Source organism: Tachypleus tridentatus, chromosome 6 (genome assembly GCF_004210375.1).
Source record: "Tachypleus tridentatus isolate NWPU-2018 chromosome 6, ASM421037v1, whole genome shotgun sequence".
In the NCBI taxonomy this organism is placed as follows: Eukaryota; Metazoa; Arthropoda; class Merostomata; order Xiphosura; family Limulidae; genus Tachypleus; species Tachypleus tridentatus.
In genome coordinates, this window is record NC_134830.1 from 15,756,656 (window position 1) to 15,778,182 (window position 21,527).

At 35.0% G+C, this 21,527-nt stretch overlaps 1 protein-coding gene across 5 annotated transcripts in view; it reads right to left on the reverse strand.

Moving 5' to 3' along the window:
• LeuRS (Leucyl-tRNA synthetase) overlaps positions 1–21,527 on the reverse strand; it is a 79,687-nt gene that overhangs the window by 21,642 nt on the left and 36,518 nt on the right. For all 5 annotated transcript variants that reach the window (XR_013028778.1, XM_076503431.1, XM_076503429.1 and 2 more), the window contains exons 12-18: positions 20,499–20,639; positions 17,248–17,325; positions 14,880–14,965; positions 13,221–13,369; positions 11,803–11,941; positions 3,810–4,080; positions 2,177–2,240 (exon numbers count right to left, since the gene is read on the reverse strand). Coding sequence is in view for 4 of the 5 variants with exons in the window: in XM_076503431.1 (XP_076359546.1) it covers positions 2,177–2,240; positions 3,810–4,080; positions 11,803–11,941; positions 13,221–13,369; positions 14,880–14,965; positions 17,248–17,325; positions 20,499–20,639 (928 nt within the window). In the remaining variant the exon portion in view is untranslated. The remainder of the gene's footprint in view (positions 1–2,176; positions 2,241–3,809; positions 4,081–11,802; positions 11,942–13,220; positions 13,370–14,879; positions 14,966–17,247; positions 17,326–20,498; positions 20,640–21,527) is intronic.

Consider the following 21,527-nt stretch of genomic DNA (forward strand, 5'->3'; position numbering starts at 1 on the left):
CAAGGTGAGCTTCATCTGGCTCTTTGAAATGAAAGCAAAACTGAATTTTATAACATGTCCAAAGCTGAAAATGAAAGCATTTATGGTAGGATCATGTCTTTAGTCTTAAACCCTTCACCTGGAGCTTAACACACTAGCCACTAAGCTATATGTAATATCTTTTTTTATTCAGAAAACTAACATTAAAATATTACAATATACCATAAAAATATCTTGCAGGTAAACAGGCATATATAAAAATTGCAATGATATATCTAAAGTTTGAAACATTTAAAAATATTTACAGGGTAAAACATTAAAATAACTATACAAATAAAATTACAAAACTTCAATATTTAAATACTGCATAATGATGCAAGACCATTTATCCTAAAAGGTGTTTTATTCATAACTTTGATTTTAAACCAGACTTAAAGAAGAATGACATTCATGTATGACAATATGCTGAATAAGGTAATGCTAAATGTAAAAATTTCAAAAATAAAAAATTCACAGCATATCTCAGAGATTAAACAAGAGCTTCAACTAAACTTTCATTATTTTCTGACATTCTGTTCCTTCAAAAAAGAAGCATAAGCATATTAGTAGTTCTAGGAATTATTTACAAATTGCAAAGTAACATTTTTAATTTTGGATAATCAAAATAAAATTAATTTTTAGCTAGTACAAAGCACATGCCAAATTATCACACAAGTTTGGCTTTTATGAATATCAGAAAAAGCATATGTTTGATGACATTTATACAGATTAACTATCACATTATCATACACAAGTTGTGCAATTGTCATTAAAATCCACTAACAAATAAGAATGCTATAAGAGGTTTTCTAAAATGTTGTGAATTACACAGCTCCAAATTGTTAAGCAAGTTGCTGACAAATGAGTCTAAAACACAAAAATAGTAGTAACTGGAGGTAATAATAAATAAAATAAAACTGATACAATTAATACTTAATAATCAAATAAAACCCACACACCACTAAAAATATGAGAATCAGAAAAGTTTATTTATTTATAGATATAACTGCCATCTTTTGACATGGCTTTGATGAGCCTATCATTGATAGATTTATCCAGTTTTTGAATGCCTTCTACTTTAATATCTGTTGCAGATGATAGTACAGCATTCCAAAGATCATTCTTTGATGTAAATTGGCTTCCACCAGCATAAATCATGTTTCATGATACTACAAACAATCTCTATGGGGTTTAAATTTGGAAAAGAGGTTGGCCATTTCCATAAGTTGGTTATTATTGAGGCCTAATTTTGAGAGGTAACCCAGTGTATCACGAGCAGCATGAGATGGTGCATTATTTTGCATAAAAAATGACCTTTCTTTTAAGTCCCACAGATTTGCTCTTATGCCAAGGTCCAGCTGCCCTTAATAAATCCAATAAAAGCTTCAAAAGTCATTTTTACACCATCAGATACTCACAATAGACGCACAAGCTAATTACCAATGGCACCAACCCTAAATATTACTCCTCCTTCTTTCAGACATCTCATTCTGGATGAGGCTGAAGTACCTTTTGTAAGTCATCTGGGTCATCAAGAGTTGGACAAAATTCACTTGTAAACAAATCTTTTTGAAAACTGGTTTTTAGATACTGGCAAGCCCATGCAAGTCACTGATTTTATGCCTGGATCCCAGTGGTGGATGAAGTTCAGAATTAACACATTTTGTAACATGCCAGAAGATCCTACTTGATGATTTGGGAAAATCTGGAAAATCTCTCTAGCTGATGAAAGAGACTTCTTTATATTTGTTCACCTGAAAGTTAGCGTCTTGAAATTGCCCGTACTTTTCCTTTATCAGATCTTATTTGCTTAGCATTGGAAATGACTAGGTACTTCTTAATACTTCTATAGTCTTGACCAAGTTCTTTTGCAATTTCAGAAAGAATACATACAATTTTTATTCTTCTCTAATGTTAAATCCTTTCTTTTGCCCATAGTTTCAATCAAAATAGGCAATGGACAAAACTTTCATAATAATTTGATATTATGTATATATAAAGTAATCTGAAAAGACTCTTAGATTTTGACTTGGTTTTTAAGTATCAAAATGTTTAACTGTATTTTTATTTGATAATAAAAGGAGCAGTAGAAAACTGATGTTATATTAAAATTGCAATGCACTAATGAATAAATTATGGAACAGTAAAAGTTTTTTACCATCTGCAGAAAATTTGTCCACAGCATCAGCCAGGGTCAGAAAGTTTCCTGTAGACTTGGACATCTGTATTAAGTGTATATTGTTACTTATTATAAGAGCAACAAAAAGAACAATAACAAAGGACAAACAGGAACCTTGTTTTAGGTGCAAGTAGCTATTCAAAAATCTTCTACCATAAAAAAGGGCAAAAACAGGGCTTGAATCTTTCACAAAGTAGGACTATTTTATTCATAAATTATGATAAATATAGGGACATAAATCTGTAGATAATACAAGTGCTACTGTATTTTGAAGTGAGATTATAAATATGTCAGTGTATTTAGAGTTGCAAAATGAAAAATTATGATCAAGGTGGGTTTACCTGCCTTCATATTTAAACAATTAACCAACTGACTGTGACTGCTCTAAGTATTAAGTACACCAGCCATATACTGTATACAGCACATTCACATTTAACTGCTGGAGGCAGACTGTGTCTTACATGGTGAATCAGCAGTCAATGGGTTAATACTTTAAGTAACTTAAATAGGAAGATGGTACATTTGAATCATGTGCTTGACATTAAACTTAAAAATATAATCATTAAACTTCTAACAAGCAAACATATTTGGTAAATTTGGAAAATAAGAAAAAATATTACAAAAATTAAAAAGGGTAGGAAATTAGCACCACTGGAGCTACTACTTTCATTACCTAATGTTAATGTTTACATAGTTAATAATGATTTAGGAAAATAAAAGAAAATATTACAAAAATTAAAAGGAGTAGGAAATAAGAGCCACTGGAGTTACTGCTTTCATTACCTAATTAATGTTAATGTTTACATGGTTAATACTTTTTCACAGCAGAGCACAGTATTACATTTTTTCATATTTCTATGCAAAAAAAATTAAATCATATTTGTTACTATGCAATTAAGAAGAAAAAATAACCAAAATTAATAATTAGTAACCTGTAAGTGTTTCTTCCAATCTTCATAAAATTATATAGCAATGGCATTTATACAAGATTTTTTTTTATAGGCAAGAACGTAATACACTGGAAAAGAAAAATGAAAGTTCGTGAGGTATTTTAATGTGCTATGTGTAAAACTACTAAATCATAAAAAAACAATGAAGTGGATATGCACATGCACCGTAGCAGAAAAAACAACTTTCACTATAAAAATTCCGATAAATATCAAACTCCTTCATTTTACTTGATAACTAACTTTTTTTACAATGTGAAAAAATTAATACACAAACTCTGTGGTATGCACAATGTGGGATTAAAATAATAAAATTTTTGAAAGAAATAGAATCTTGTAAAATAAAATGAGATTATTATATTGTACAAGATGTGTTAAAAATATTTTGACTAAAAATACACATTCATTGTTTCCTTTGTCACTGTGCAAACCAACATACTATTATTTTTGTTTATTACTATACAACGAATGTAATAATTTCATTATGTGGACATCTGAATCATCATTGTTTCTGAAGGTTGCTTGCAAGAAATACACAATTAAAATATTAAAAAGAACTTTGCTAATAATAATAATAATTAACAAAAATGAATAAATTTGACTTGTATGTAAAAGAACAGCTGTGGATATCCTTCATACCAAGTTAAATTAAATGATAGACTTACTTTTTCTGAATTAAGCAGAAGATGTCCATTAGCTCTCACACCTTTTGGCCACTTGTCTGGCTCTACTGACCATATGGCACAGTGATTGTACAGAAAATATGTTAAATGATTTGGAACCAAGTCCTTTCCTGAGCACCGTAAATCCACTGGGTACCAGAACTGGAATTCTTGTTTCATTTTGTCCAGAACTTCACCAGAAATCTTACAAGATGGTTTGGGTGCATCCTTAAAAAATATGTAGTCCCAAACTTCTGGTGTCATGTCTTCACCTCTAGAAATATTGTATAAGAGAATATATGTTTCAAAAAGTCATCCAGGGGGAGCTTCATTGATTGATTTAGTGTTTTATGGCACAAAGCACAAAGCAGTGAGGCTATCTGCGCCAGACATTCGGTAAAAATGTAAAAAAATAATAATAAATAAATAAATAAATGTAGTAATAGACATAAATGGAAATGAAGGTAAAACAAAAAAGTATAAAACCAATGTTGACACCTAGTCTACAATGTTAAGATAGAAGGCAGAGTATAAGAAGTTGTAAGGTATTTACTCTAGCAAAAAGGTAATGATCATAACCCGCGAGGAAGACTAACAGGTAAGTTCAAGAACCACCGTCAGTCACCTGAAGTTGGTCTTTCCAGTCCTGGTTCTGGGTTATGTGTCATAGCAACCAGTATCAAAATGTTAAAGAATAGAAGTTTTAAAAGATACATAGCAAAATTGTAACAATGAGTAGCCAAATGTCCAGTAAAAAGTCAAGTAAATGGAGTAAAATTTGTAAAAGTAAATGAAGGTAAAAACAAAACAGCAATTAAAACAGAAAATGGTGTAAAAACCAATGGTGACATCCAGTCTTCAAAGTTGTAAAATATTTACTCTAGCAAAATGGTAATGATCATAACCCGCCAGGAAGACTAACAGGTAAGTTCAAGAACCACCGTCAATCACCTGAAGTTGGCCTTTCCAGTCCTGGTTCTGGGTTATGTGTCATAGCAGCTATTATCAAAACGTAAAAGAATAAAAGTTTTAAAAGACACTCCACAAAATCGTAATAACAAGTAGCCAAATGTCCAGTAAAAAGATAAAAGTCGAGTAAATGGAGTAAAATTTGTAAAAGTAATTGAAGATAAAAGCAAAATGGCAATTAAAACAGAAAATGGCTAAAACCAATGTTGACATCCAGTCAACAAAGTTGTAATACCTGTAGCAGAATGGTTATGATCATAACCCGCCAGGAAGACTAACAGGTAAGTATAAAACCACCGTCAGTCACCTGAAGTTGGTCTTTCCAGTCCTGGTTCCAGGTTATGAGTCAATATGGCCAGTACTAAAAGTTAAGTAGTAAAAGTGTGAAATGATATGCAGCAAAAGTATAATAACAACTTCGCCAGGACAACTAACGAGTAGTTCAAGCGGATAGTTCAAACAGTAGCGTTAGTCACCTGAAGTTGGCCTTTCCAGTCCTGGTGTCGAAGTTATTTAATGTTCTGGCCATTGTCCAATGTCAAATTGAAGGAGAGAGATTAAAACTGTAAAAAGGAACCACAATTAAAAGGTGTAATGAATACATATGCAACACTTAAATGAGATTAAAAAGATTAATGGCCATTAAAAATTAAAAACATTATCAAGGTGGACAGAGTCACCATCACCAATAACTCTGTCCAATGTTACAGACTGACCCTGGGAAAAAATATGTTTAAAATATTGCCGTCATTGAGAAATGTAACGATGGCAAGAAAGTAAAATGTGGCTGATAGTGATTTGAGTGTTACACAAACTACACATTGGTGCATCAGTTCCAGATAAAAGAAAATGATGAGTTAAAAAACTGTGACCAATGCGTAGCCTAGTGAGAACAACTTCCTCCTTCTGAACTTTACGGAAGCTAGATGGCCAAAGTCCAATTTTGGGTTTGATTTGAAAAGGTTTGTTGTCGCGTTGCTCACTCCAAGTGGACTGCCAGCTGGCACAGAGCCGAGCCTTGAAGACAACACCATAGTCCATGTACGGAATAGGCATAGGAGTGATGGTGCTGAAGCAGACATATTCAGCTGCCATGTCTGCAAGATCGTTCCATGCCAATACCAACATGGCCTGGTATCCAGAAAAACTGGATTGAAGTAGCTGCTAATGAGAAATGGGCCAGTCGGTTTCAATATCAGCGAGAATAGGATGTGAGCTAACGTGTAGCGATTCCAAGGCAAGTATAGAACTAAGCGAATCAGTATAAATAGTGCAGTTGGAGTACTGCTCAGCTGCAATATGATCCAGGGCAAGAGATATGGCATACAGTTCAGCAGTGAACACAGAAGCTGTAGAAGGGATTCTGCGGCAACTACTGACCCATAGCAAACCATAGCAGAGCCCACTAAATTACCTGATTTGGAACCATCTGTATAAATGGGAACTGAATGATTGTTTGAAAGATATTCATTGAATAAAAGACGGTACTTCCAATCTGGAGTATCTGCCTTTTTTAGGTGACTGAAAGAAAGGTCACATTTGGGGGCTGTAATAAGCCATGGTGGGATGGGCCAACCTGTGGAATCTGCAATGTTATCCAAGAACAGACCCAATTCATCCAATTGCGCCGGATGCTAAGGCCAAACGGAGCAATGACAGATCGTCTGTTCTGAAAAGTACTGCCCACCGAGGAAGGAAAACACATTTCCAGGTGGGATGCTTTGGTAAGGAATGAAGTTTCAAGTATATTGTAAAGATAGTTGCAAATGGCGAAGGTGTAGAGAAGGTTCATGAGATTCAATGTATATACTTTGAACTGGAGAGGTACAGAAAGCCCCAGTGCACAGTCGAAGTCCTTGGTGATGAATGGGATCCAGCATCTTTAAGGCCGAGGGTCTGGCAGAGCCATAGACCATTGATCCATAATCGAGTTTCGATCTAATAAGAGCACGATATACCTTTAACATTGAACAGCGATCTGCCCCCCAACTGGTAGAAGAGAGAACACGGAGGATGTTCAGTGCTCTTGTGCATTTGACCCGAAGCTGCTTTAAGTGTGGTATAAAGGTCAGTTTATGATCAAAGATAAGCCCCAAGAACTTGTTCTCCGGGACCACTGGCAGCAAAACTTCACCGATATGAAGTTCAGGATCAGGGTAAATACCCCGTCGACGGCAAAAGTGCATGCATACAGTTTTGGAGAGAGAGAAATTAAAGCCGTTTGCCAGAGTCCACTTCCGTACACAATTGAGGGCAGTTTGTAGTTGCCGCTCAATATATCTCATGTTTGACGACTGACATGAGATGTGAAAGTCGTCGACATACAGCCCATTCGCAACAGTGAGAGGGAGTTGTTCAGTGATGGCGTTTATCTTTATACTGAAGAGTGTAACACTCAATACACATCCTTCAGGGACTCCAAGTTCCTGTACAAAAGAACGGGAAAGTGTCGAACCCACACAAACTTGGAATCTCCTGTCCATTAAAAATTTTTTAATAAACATGGGTAGATAGCCACGTAACCCATATGTATGGAGGTCTCGCAAAACGCCATACCTCCATGTTGTGTCATAAGCCTTCGCTATGTCAAAGAATATTGATACAAGATGTTGGCGGTTGAAAAAGGCTTCTCTGATAGATGTTTCAAGACGAATTAGGTGGTCTGTGGCGGAGTGCTGTCGACGGAACCCACACTGGGTGGGCGAGAGGAGGTTGTTTGATTCAAGAAACCAAACAAGACGAGCATTAACCATCCTTTCTAATGTCTTACAGAGACTGCTCGTCAAAGCAGTTGGACGGTAGTTTGAAGGAATCTTGGGATCTTTCCCGGGCTTAGAGAAAGGTAAAATAATAGCCTGGTGCCAGGCATCAGGTAAAACATTCTCCTGCCAGATCCAGTTGAAAACAATCAGAAGGACATCAAGAGAAGCAGGAGATAGATGGTGCAGCATGTCATAATGAATATCATCAGGCCCAACAGGCGTACTGGCAGACCAATGAAGGGCCATTTTTAGTTCCACCAGGGTAAAGGGACAATTATAGTCAAAGAAACAGTCAGTTCGAAAGGAAAGAGGTGATCGCTCTGCCCGAGTCTTGATGGCCAGGAAGGTGGAGGAACAAGCAGAAGTGCTAGATACCCAGCAAAAGCTTTCACCTAGAGTGTTAGTGATGTTCTGAACATCAGTCACCTCCTGACCATCAGAGAGTAAGATCAAGAGGGGGACAGAATTGTAGTGCCCATTAACTTTTCGAATCCTGTCCCATATGATCTTGGAACTGGTGGTAGAAGATATGCTGGTTGTGAACTTAATCCAAGATTCCTTCTGGCTTTGACGTCTTACCCACCTAGCATGTGCACGGGCCCGTTGGAAAGCAACCCGGTTTGAAAGTGTGGGATATCTACGAAAAGTATCCCAGGCCCGCTTTTGAGCCTTCCGTGCTAAGTGGCAAGCAGGATTCCACCACGGACGAGGATATCGTGGAAAACGTGTCGAGGTTTTAGGAATACACTGAGCAGCTGCATGTGTAATACAGTCAGTTACCGCTGCTACACAGTCGTCTATTGATGGCTGATTTACGATGGCAGGATCAAGTTCTGCGAGAGCAGTGGAAGTGGACCAGTCTGCCTAATCCAGCTTCCACCGGGGCATGCGGGTAGGGTGGCATCGACCACGGCCAGTCTCTCTCAAAAGGATCGGAAAATGATCACTGCCTAGTGGATTACTATCAACCCTCCATGAAAAAAGGGAGAATAATGAAGGGGAGCAAACTGAGAGATCAATAGCGGTAAAGGACTGACTAGGTGCATGAAAGTAAGTGGAAGAACCAGTATTAAAAAGAGAAAGATTGTGATCAGAGAGCATCCGCTCTACAGATCGGCCCCTCCCATCAATAATAGCACTTCCCCGGAGGGGATGATGTCCTTTAAAATCCCCGAGGATTAGAAATGGAGATGGCAATTGTTCAACGAGAGCATCAAGATCTGATTGATCATATGTCTCTCCAGGGGACAGGTACAGAGAAAAAACAGTGATGGTATGACCCAAGGAAACACGGATGGCTACAGCCTCCAAGGGTGTGTTGAGTGACAAAGACAGGGTGGGCACGTGTTGATCAACCAACAGTGCCACCCCTCCATGTACTCGACCATCACACAACCTGTCATTTCTGTACAGATAAAACTGCCGAATGGAGACAGTATCAGCAGTTTTGAGAAATGTTTCTTGTAAAGAAAGACAAACAGGATGGTAGGAAGCAATCAGTGTTTTGATATCATCCAGATTAGAACGTAAACTTCGACAGTTCCATTGTATCAAGGTGGCCATTTTTAAGAACAGGTAGGTGAAGTGGCTGGAGAACCCTTCAGTTTACGACCACGTCTTTTTTCTTTACTGTCTTTAGTCGGAGGAGGTCTATCAACCTCCATGGATCCTGCTCTGGGTCGGGTGGGCAGGTTTTTGTTATTGGAAGGGGAATCCAGTGACTGAGGACGCGAACAAATAATTATTTTGTCTCTTGTGGTGGGAGAAAAAGATGTATCAGAAGAAATGCCTGTATTTGAAACTGAAGGATGTGGATCTTGAGGTTTGTTGGAAGGTATGGGAGGAACAGAGATGTGTGTGGAAGTCGATTCATCAACCTTTTTAACCATGGAGGTCAAAAGGCTTTTCATTTGTTTTGAAAACGATTCTCTTGGAGGCACAGAGAGATCTGTCTGCACTCCCACTGTAGTTGTGGAATGAAGTGCAGCAGCATATGTCCGAGATGGAGTTGTGGACAGCAATTTCCGAGCCTCAGGATAACTAATGTTATATTTCGTTTTCAAACGCTGCACCTCTTTTTCCTCCAACCATTCTGGGCAAGAATGAAAGTAAGAGGGGTGAGAACCATTGCAGTTTACGCAATGTGGGTTCATGTCACAGTCATAGGCATCGTGGTCCTTGCCTCCACAACGAGCACATGTCAGGGAACCACGACAAGATGTCTTTGAGTGGCGAATCTCTGACATTGGAAACATCAAGAGGGTTTGGTATGTATGGCGAACCCTGCAAATGAGATAACCTGCCTTGATGGTGGCAGGTGCACGTGTGAAGTAAATGTTAAAACGAGGGTATTTGTTGGCAGTGTAACTCCATCTTTGCAGTGGAGATGCGCCTCACTGCAGAAACTCCTTGAGTGGAGAGACCAGCAAGAATCTCTGATTCGGGACCGTTCTTCAAATCCCTTTCAACAATAACTCCTCGTGAAGAATTCAAGGTAGCATGGGGTGTAACCTCAATAGGTATATCCCCAATTGCCTTTGAATTCAAGAGGAGTTCACTGTGTTGGGATGTGGATGTTTCAACCAATATGTCACCAGATCGAAGTTTCTTTACTGACTTTGGAGAGCCAGCAAGTCCCTCTAGTCCCTTTTGAATAAAAAAAAGGGGACATTTGCCCTAAAGGTTTCTCCGAAAGAGAATGTAATATAAGAAAATGAGGTACATGTGTTACTGATGTTGAAGATTGCTGTTCTGAGTATTCAAGACGTGGTCGCTTACCCATTGACTGTTTTTTTACAATTTTACTTCAATTTTTAGAGGATCCATAGGAAAAGAAAAATTTCGGTACCCACTGACCCCACCCACCATGGAGCCCTACAAGGGGACGCACTACAAAGTCAAGCAAGGACAATGCAGCAACGCCAGGGTTTCGTGAGCACTATACCCAAACACCAGCATCAGGCACAATGTCCACAACACCCGTTGAGAACTTCCAACACTGATACTTGGTTGACTCTAGCCCAAGTGGACCAGCCGATTGACCCAAGGGGGGCCACCCAAAGGCTGCCCATCTACAGGAATTTGAGGCCAAAGTGGTGTGTTAGGGTTGGACCCCTCAACCACCAGGATCCTCTCCTCCCCTTCACGGGTCGCCACGCATGGCAAACACGTGGGTGGATGTTTAGATTCCAGAGAAGGTAACCAGATAGAACAGAACCTTCCCTGGGAGATCCCCTCACCACGTACAGGAATCCACACCGAGGGGTCCAGGGGGAGCTTTTTCTATGTTTCACTGAATCTATTCTCTCCTGACAAAAAAAAAACTTCATGAGAAAGACTAAGGATACCAAGTTATGAATTTCATATGCTGATAAAATTTATAAATTGCCTTTTATGGATCCAAATCTGCACACCTTTGAATCCAAACTAAATTACATGCAGTTTACTGCATCATATAACAATATATTACACATGTGTATAACAAAAACCTTTTGTATGTCAATCCTTGTTTTTGTTTTTCAAGTTAAAACCACACAGAAAATGTAAATTTAAATTTTCTCTTGAGAAAAATAGATATTTTTTCTAACTTCTATGCTCATGAATATGTAATGAATATTTATATTAATGACTTTTAAAAGAACATTCTTTATCATTTATAGAAGCTACATTAGCAGTATTATACTCATAGTAAGAAATGTAACCAGCTACGTTTTATGAAAATTTTAATAGCTTATTTCCACATGATTTCTTTAACTTCAAGAGTTGCAACTGGTGTGATAAAATGTCAATATGTACTTAAAGGTTTCCTTTAAGATTGAAGAATCTTACACATTAATTTTCTTTCAGTAATTTTAAAATATCATAATATAAATTAAGACCAATTTCTTCATGTGCTTGTTTCCATGTTCTTTTTTTTCTCTATTTAGGGTGCTACCTTACTTCAAAATATCAATATTTAAAGATACACATATTAATAGAGTAATGAAGAGAATAATGATGACAAATTTTCAAAGATTTATTCAATATCATACAAAGTTACATGAGTATTAATTCCTCTCAATTCTTGGTCTACTCTGATCAAATAGTGGGATTTTACTGCCATTCTTATAATACACCCCTTGCCTCAAATTATAGGCTGAAATTTTGCAGCAGTAAGCCTTGGACCCTCAGACCTAGAGTCTGGCACGTTAACTACTAAGTTATGTCCTGCCCCATGATTCAGCCAAATAAGTAAAATTATGTTATTCTAGAAGTAAGAAACTTACCTAATTCCTTGTGGTGGTGGATCTGAACCATTTAAACTTCCACCATGTAATAAATGTGCAACACAGTAATAGGCCATATAAATGGTAGAATCAGAGAGTGATTCAATTAACCACTGTTTGTCCCAAGGAAGCTTGGTCCCTGTAAAAACAGTACCATCTACTTCTAAAAACTGTCAAGATAAAAAATTATAGTGAAATACAAGAACTTGAACAAATGCATGAAATATCTGCCTTTCTAACAAAACCCAGAACCAAATCTTCACTTATACCACTGGTCACAGCTCTTCTCAGGTCTCTATTGAAAATAACAGGTTACCAGTTGAACTGGTTATTATGAAATAACGGAAAAAATATTAATGACCAGAACTAGAAATAGAGCATATTTATTAAAATAATTTTTTCTTTTTAATGAGAGAACAGAACAACTTCAGTCATGATTACTACATTACAAGTAGTTGATTAGCAAGCACAGTTTCCTATTAAAAGGATGTTGAGCATATATTTTAGAGTAGCAGTACATAGAAAATTGTACCAGTGCTAAAACGGGCAAGAAGAATCCTGAATAAAGTTTTACACTGTAGACTTAGAACTGATTCAACAACAGAGCAAATGATTTCAAATAGCAAACATACCTGTTCTTAAGGACACCACTCTTATACTGTTTGTATCCTTCATTCAGAATTATCAATATTGAAATTAGGTTTATTTGTGAATAGTGTTATCTAGTATTAGAGTTTTATCTTATTGTATAAAGGTTATCTTACTATGTATACAAGTTAGTTTTTTCTGTCATGAAGGTAAAAATGACAACTCCAGTGAATAAACTTTTATCCATATTTAAATTTAATGACTTATTTCATTTTAGTCTTCCCAAATGATGCAGCTTCCTTTCAACAACTTAGAGCAATATTAAAATCTGATGCTATTTTAATTTTTAAAGATTCAAAAAAATGTAAGTCTTGGAAATAGAGTTCAAACAGAATAGATGCTATTCCTCTCACTGAATCATGGGTCTTACTTACATACAGTTTATCTATCTTATAATGAATTCTATGCCCTAGTTTGGTTGATTGATTGTTATAGTCTAGTGGTGCAAAGTATCAGGGCTATATGCACCAACCTGTAAGGTGCAATAGTTTGACCAGTCTCATGTTATGTCTATAGCGCTCCATATTTGCGGCCCCTTTGCTGAAATTTTTCTCTTTTTGTCCATTTACCTATATGTGCACACATACATCACATGTGCCTGTCACAAAGAGAGAGAAGAAGGTAATCACAACAGTAAAACGTACTATATCAAGAGCAAGTGCTAGTACACAAAGGTTATTACATCCTACACTGATACATTATGTATACTTAGATTTATACACCCACTAAGAGAAAGTACATGTAATCAACATTAGTAGAAGCAAACAAACCTAATCCATATGTCCGTGAACACGCATGTTCATGTAGCCAGTCTAAAGTTGCCTGGAAGTTTTTGTGGACTTCATCTGAGTATGTTTCAAGTTTTTCCAAAGCTAACTTAACCTGACTTTTCCATATTTCTTCACCATAATCCAAGTACCTACACAAATAAAAATGGATATGAGAGCTTAGGCATTTAATAAAACTTCAAATATATTAACACCAGCCTATAACAGATGTTAAAACTAAATTACTACAGTTCTTCAACACAAAATATTTTACCAGTAAAAACATAACCTGGTGATTTATAAGTTTTTATTACATACTTTTTCTGTACCTAAATATTAAAGCACAGAAAAATTTCAAACTGAGAACTAAATCAAAAATACATACAATAACAAGAAATAGTTCTGAAGTACACTAAGGAGTTTTTACAAATGTAGCTTTAAATTATCTTCATGGAAGTCTGGTAGAAATTCCTTTACAAATAATTTCAAACACTTTCTGATTTTTTTAGTTACATACTATATCACTATAGCAGAATCCATGAATTGAACATTAAGTAATTTCATGTTTCTTACTTGTTATAACATTATGTAAAAAACTGTGCAAAATCACTCATTTTTCTATCTAAAATACACAATGAACCCTGGCAATAACTAATGGAATTAACCAGAACATTGAGATGGTATTTTTATTCATGTGTACCTTTGCACTAAAAAACCAAAAAGATTAGACACTATAATAAACAGATCAAATATTCTAATATTTACAGTGCAAACATGTATCATGCTAAAATAGTATGATGAGTGAGTTAGTAATTAGTAATATTATAAATTATATTAGAAAATAAATTTAAAAATGTACAGTCAATTTCCAGTTGCCACATTTTAAACTGAAGGCTTAGGAGAAAAAAACTACAACACATGAAATCTCAACAGTATTTTTCATTAGACAAATCAAACATATGACACTGTTGTAACATTGTTCTTACACTGGCAGAATATTTGATGTAAATAATTCAACATCCAGTTCATGTAATACTAACAAATTAATTAATTTTCTCCTTTAATGTTTCAACAAAATTAAATACTGTGAAAAGTTGTGGGCCACATTTATAAGTGATGCTACCTGTTCCACACTAACAGAAATAAAAATCAACTTACTTATATAAAGTAACTCAATAATCAGTAATTAACAAAGATCCAAATACTTCGATAATATGAGAACACACTGACTGATTCACTCTACCAGCAAAAACAACTTTATCTTCTAAGCTACTTGCTTAACTATCTTTTTAGATGCTTCACTGAACCATTTACATATATAATCTACACTCAATGTTACTAGAAAACTATGTTGTCCAACCTTTTAGACTTTTTTAGGTATTATAGGTCTATTTTCTTTCATAGCAACCCACATTTTCCTGCAGTTAAATTAAAAGAGTAAACATATAGTTTCTAACAATATATTAATTTCCAAAATCTGATAAAAAAAAGTACTTAAAATGACTCACAAGAAATATATCGTTTATGAACTACATTATACATACCATGAGAAGCAACACATGCAATATATTCTGCCCTTCAAACTGGTAGAAAACAGAAAAAGTCACAATGAATTATGTGTGCAATTATTTCACTACCACATTCCAGGTAGGATATACATACCATTGGTCACAAAGTGCTACAACACATTCATCGCCTGATCGAGATATGATTTGACGTTCAGGTTCCATGTACAAGATAGCTTCACCCTAAAGCACAATGACCAAAATGAAAAGCTTTAATAAAATTTTAGAAATATTTATTGTATTTATAATTAAAAATTTATGACTTACCATATTTCCTGGTGTCAAAGATACTATTTTTCCCCCAAAATAAGTCTCAAAATTTTTATCCTGCTTTTTCCAGGCAGAAGGTTGCATTGCTCATAGGCCTAAACCAAAGCCTGGAGAATGTGTTTTGATACTAGACAGTATTCCAAGCCCGCTAAATGTATAAGTTACTTAGTATTAAATAACAAATAAATAAACAAGATAATCATAAATGATCACAAAATTCATTGGCACTTCTGCAGTAAGCTAAGGTAAACCAGTCAATGGTCTAATTTGCCTGTTTTCCTTCAAATAATGACATTTTTACTCACTGCAAATGATCTTGATATTAAGGCAACATTTTAAGAGCATATCAAAAGTAAAACTGCAGAAACACTACCCAGTAACAGCAGATATTTGCAAAATACTGCAAGTTTGTTTTGGTTTTGTTCAGAGCATCCTGTTCAGTTGTGTAAGAATTTCAAATACAGACCTGTTCTTGGTAGAAGTTCTTTGTAACAGTTCAGCTGAATCAAATTTTTTTAGCACAGCCCATATTACAGCTTCTACATAAAAAAGGCACTCCTAGAATAGGCTGATAATAACGTTATTGCTGGTAATAATGTAGATATTCCAGTGGTAATATAAGGTGTACACTTTCAAAGGTAAATATGATAAGCATATAGCTCACAAAAAAACAAGTGGGTAAGAGGATTTATGTACCATAAGTCATTAAACAATCCATGAAACATCTTGGTAAGAATGATGGAAGTGCTGCAACCTTATTCCTATATTTAACTTTTTTTTTCAAAATTTAGCTAATCAAATTGGGGGTGCATCTTTGATGCTGGGAAATATAGTCATTTTTACTGAGAAATATTTAATATTTGCCATTAAGAAATATTTTGGATGTTTAGTGTACAGAAGAAATTCCTTTATCAATAGCTCTCTATCATTACATAAGTTCAGAATACCTAATCTGTAATAAAATTTGTAAAACCAAATATTGTTAACAAACAAAAAATATATAAATAAACAAATATGTTTAACACCTGTTAATGGCTCAATAATTTACTTTTGATTCTTTTAAAGAGTTACACTACATGACCAAAAGTATGTGGACACCCCTTCCAATTAGTGGGTTCGGCTATTTCAGCCGCACCCATTGCTAACAGATGCATGATACCAAGCATACAGCCATACAATCTCCACAGACAAACACTGGCAGTACAATGGGTTGAACTGATGAGCTCAGTGACTTTCAATGTCATAGGATGCCACCTTTCCAACAAGTCAGTTCATCAAATTTCTGTCCTGCTAGAGCTGCCCCGTTCAACTGTAAGTGCTGTTAATTTGAAGTGGAAATGTCTAGAAGCAAAAACAGCTCAGCCACAAACCAGTAATCTGCACAAGCTCACAGAATAAGCCCACCGAGTGTTAAAAAATGTAGCACGTAAAAATCGTTTGTCCACAGTTGCAACACTAACTTCTGAGTTCCAAACTGCCTCTGGAAGCAACGTCAGCACAAGAACTGTTCATTGGGAGCTTCCTGAAATGGGTTTCTGCAGCCAAGTAGCTGCACACAAGCCTAAGATCACTATGCTCAATGCCAAGCAGTGGGTGGAGTGGTGTAAAGCACACTACCATTGGACTCTGGAGCAGTGGAAATGCATTCTCTAGAGTGATGAATCATGCTTCACTATCTAGCAGTATGATGGACAAATCTGGGTTTGACAGATGCCAGGAGAATGCTACCTGCCTGAAGTTATTAAACTTATTTTTCTTAAAATATAAAACAATAAATAAAGAAGTAAACATTTCTTTTCTAGCTATGACCTTTGTTGCTGTTTGACATAGGTTGCTAAGCCTTTTAAAATTTTGAATATGGAGGATATAAAATAATTTTTTTAGGATTTATATATACTATTGAATAACCAAAAAATATCATTAATTACTACGTTGATACCATAGAATTTTACTATAATTTATCAAGCTTAGTAACTAAGCTGCATTTAGGTCTTACTCATTAATTACTTATATTTCTTCTGCATTTTCAGCTTAAATGATCTAAACATTTAAACTTATCTATATCCATTTGAACTTGTTAAACCTAAAACACTTGAACCTTAATATATTTTGATACTGAATTGCTCTTATCCAATTTTTTTTTTAACATAAATGAATTTCTATATATTTTTTAGTATTCTGTTAAATCAGCTTACCTTCTCTATCATGTCCTTTTGAATTGATTTTTTAACATCTTGTATTTTCTTTCCACTATATGCACCAACTTGTAATACCTTTAAAAGCAAAAAACTAAATAAGCTCAATGTAAAGTTATAGATTTTCAATCACGCGTCTTCTGCACTTAAAAAAGTTAAATAATACTCTACTTCACCAAAATCTAAACAGAAAAAAACCTTTAAACACTACATCAACCAACTTAAACTGGAAATTACATTACACGTTACTCCACTCCATTTAACCATAACATGACTGGTGAGCATCTTTCAGATGCCAAGCGTATATCTGAATGTCAAATTTCATCCATGTGATTCAAAAGAAACTCATCTGTAAACAATGCTTTTATAATAGATTATATTTATACTTTGTTGCTTACCTTAAAACATTGTTTTCTATTTGCTAAGCATTATCATTCCTTGAGACATATTACACTGCACAACAATTTTTTTGAAAAGTTTTGCTTCCTGAAAAGTTTTTGCTGATTGTGATAGGTACCTGGTGGGTATACACAAATATAGTTTTGGTTTTGCTTCATCACATAGGAACTCTGAGAAATAGACAGTTAACTGTTTACTGGCAATAACGTATTTAATTGCGTTCATGTTTCTAATACGCTATTAAGTTCAACATAATTAAAAGTGTTTTGCTCCTGATTTTCATTTGTCTTCAATGTCTGGTGCATCACATTGCAGTGTCCAACAGTAGTCAGCAAGCATTGATGGATTCCAGTTGCTGAAATATTTTTTCCATTGTAGCAATGTCCTGAAAAAACTGAAGATTTCGATGAAACGGTACGTGATGGGCAAATTTGGAAGTAATTTTCGTGATAAGCAGCCAAAAATCTATAAGGAACACCCAACAGTGTTCAAGAAGCAAAAACTTTGTTGTGTTATTAATGTCCAGTTCCTTCTCTGTTACTAGATTTAATGTTACAACATTTCATTCTCACCGTTTCATGATGTCAGAGAACATGACTTTAGAATTATTAATAAAGTTCAGTTCTGAAAAGAGACAGGTCCAAATGAATGTAAATGATTGGATAGAAAATATTATTATATATTTATGCCAGGTTAGAGTAAATAAAATAGTTTAGCAGCAATTTCTGATTTTCAAGATACTGGATACCTGGAGATCTTGTAGGTGTGGAAATGGATACTTTCAGAAAGCTTAGAATAATTAGGAACAAATTTTGAACTCAGGAGATTTTTTATTGTTTGTTTATGACAAAGATGCTAAGTCTGTCTGTCACCAACTCTAATTTTTAACTGCTAACCATAGGAAAAGTAACTAACCAGTAGCACCTACCAACAACTCTTGTATAACTCTTTTTCAATAAATACTGGAGCTAAACATTACATTATAATGTCCCCAAGACTAAAAGGGCAAGCATATTTAGCACGGGACTTCAATACCACAATCACATATTGTGAGTAAAGTGTCCAAGACGTCAGACACTTACGACAAATTTTTCTTTTCACTTTTCTTTAATGTTATTTTCATTTCTGAAAATTTTGTCTTCATAAATTGTATCTTTGTGAAAGATGCATAAACCTTCTTCTGTGACAAAGCATCAGGTAAGCTGAGTTAGGTTTAGTGAATATGATAACAAATGGTAATATATTCTGATGACACAAATCCGTATTTATTAAATGTCATTGTTAAGTTTATCACATTAAAATAATGCATCCAAGTAAAAATAAAGTATCTATTGAAATCAAACTATATTTATTAGATATACTCTGACCTTCACCAAGAATATTGTCAGGAAAAATCAAAATAATAGGTCTGACAAAAATACTACTATAACATTTTCAAATGTGAGGTTCCAAGTTACCCAAAATATTTTCCAGTTTTTGCTATGTCTCTTACAATTTATAAGCACAAGTTACTGCTCCTTCAGTCAGGAAGATAAAGTATTAAAAGAAATATTTTAATGAAAATCAATCAAGTTAAAACTGGCTGGTTACATAAAATTAAACTTTCTGATCAACAAACAAAGTTTTCAATGGTACTCACTATACTATCCTACTTAAATAAAAAACTACATCATACAGTGTGCCAACTCGTAAAAGACTGAAAACCATTCAAAGTGAAAAATCAACTTAGAAACCTACAAAGAACTGAAATTACTATTATATATTTTTCCACTGTTATAAACATAACTGTTTCTAATTTCTAAATAATAAACTGAAATGACTAATATATATTTTTCCACTGTTAGAAACATAACTGTTTCATTTAAATGTAATATGAGAGTTATGATTTAGACAGTTATGAAAGGCAAGTGGTAATTTTAGTATTTTTAGAAGAGATAATTTATCTCAGGTTTACTTTCATAACTCTTTACATAAAATTTGTTGTGTGGTTCAATTTTTGTGAGTCAATGTGACACACTCAAACCTTCATAACTCTTTTCATTACTCTAAGGATGTATTGTTACATCATAAAGTCTCCTAGTTTGTAGAGTGTTCTAGGCTTCAGTTGAGTAATATAAATAAATAGACAATTAAGATAGTGAAAGTGAAGTTAAACTATGTGATAGTAAATTTGGCCATAAAGGATATACTAATAGGGATTTCTAAAGTGAATTTCATGGTTTGTACAGTAATAACTGACATAGAGGAGAAATAAAGTGTCTTGTCAAAGGGTATTCTAAAATAATTGAATACACCTGTGTGGACTCTGGCAAAAAAGAGAATTATTTACAGCTCTGGATACAACTGTGATAATCAATAGAGCAACTAATTTTTTTTTGTATACACATTTGACTTGTTTTGAGTATATTATTTTAAAACAAGTGGATTGTGTGCTGTCCATTTATTAATGAAATTTATCAGCAACAAGTCACAGACACCTACAGTAAAGAAACCGGGCTCATGCAAAACCTGACTTCCATCCTATAAAGAACTAAAAGTCTCACTACATTAAATAATTAAACACTACAGAAGCCTATCAGACTGAGAACTTCAGTAACTTAACAACCTGAAAACTGTACAATTAAAACTTTCAAATCTATCAGACCTACCAAAAAATTCAATTTGACATAATTCTACTGCAGCAACTGTAAATATATTAGTTTAATTGCTTCCCTTTAAGAGTTTGCATTGCTACCAAACTATCTGATGAATGCAATTAAAAGATACCAACAAGCTATACTATAAACTAGTAGTTATACTACAGAAAAATAAACAGAACCAAATTTTAGCACAGAAAATGAGAATCTTCTTACTCCTTCATAAAATCCTTTTAAATAAACTTTTTCTTTGGCTTCATTCAGTTTTTCTCTGTCATTTTGACTTTGAATTTTTAGTTGTTCACAGACAGTCACAGCACTTAGATTGCCAAAACCTGGAACTTCAATGATAGGTACCTAGAATAAATTAGATACTTTTTTGTGATTGAAAACTAAAAGCATAGCATAAAAAGGAAGTAGAATCTGGAGAAATTTTAAGTAAACAGTAATAAAATATATTTATGTGTTATGTATGATTTAATAAAATGAAAAAAAAACTTTCAAATCAGGTGTCTAATAATTGTTGGATGGACTTAGAATTAAGCTAAATGTCTTAAGCTGGCTGAATCTTATGTGTTGTAACTGATATTGCAATCAAAGATATTGTTAATGTAGGGCAACCAAATGATGAATTAATACATGCTATGCTTAACATGGCTTACGGTGATGTTGCTATGAAGCGTACGGCATGTTTCAAGTGGCATGAACGTTTTAAGGATGGTTGACAGTCCATTGAAGATGATGAGCGTCCTGGACGTCCTTCCACGTCAACTGACGACCCACACGTCAACAAAATCAACACCCTGGTGCGGGCAAATCGACGTCTGACTGTCAGGGAGCTTGCTGAAAAGTGTGGGATATAAGTTGGATCTTGTTACGAGATTTTGACCGAAAAATTGAAGATGCACTGCGTTGCTGCGAAATTTGTGCCTCAAAACTCGTGAGTTTTTGGCCAAACACTCGATCACTGTTCTTCCCCACCCCCCTACTCACCTGACCTTGCTCCTTGCGATTCTTTCTTGTTCCCCAAACTTAAAAGACCCTTGAAAGGAAGATTTGAGATGATTCCCGAGATTAAGGCAAATGCGACGAAGGAGCTGGAGGACATTACAAAAGAAGCGTACTAGGACTGTTTCAACAAGTGGAAACACCGTTGGGATAAGTGTGTGCGTTGGGGAGGAGAGTACTTTGAAGGGGTCCCAGACCTGTAACTTCTAAATAAAGTACATTTTGTTTTATGACGTA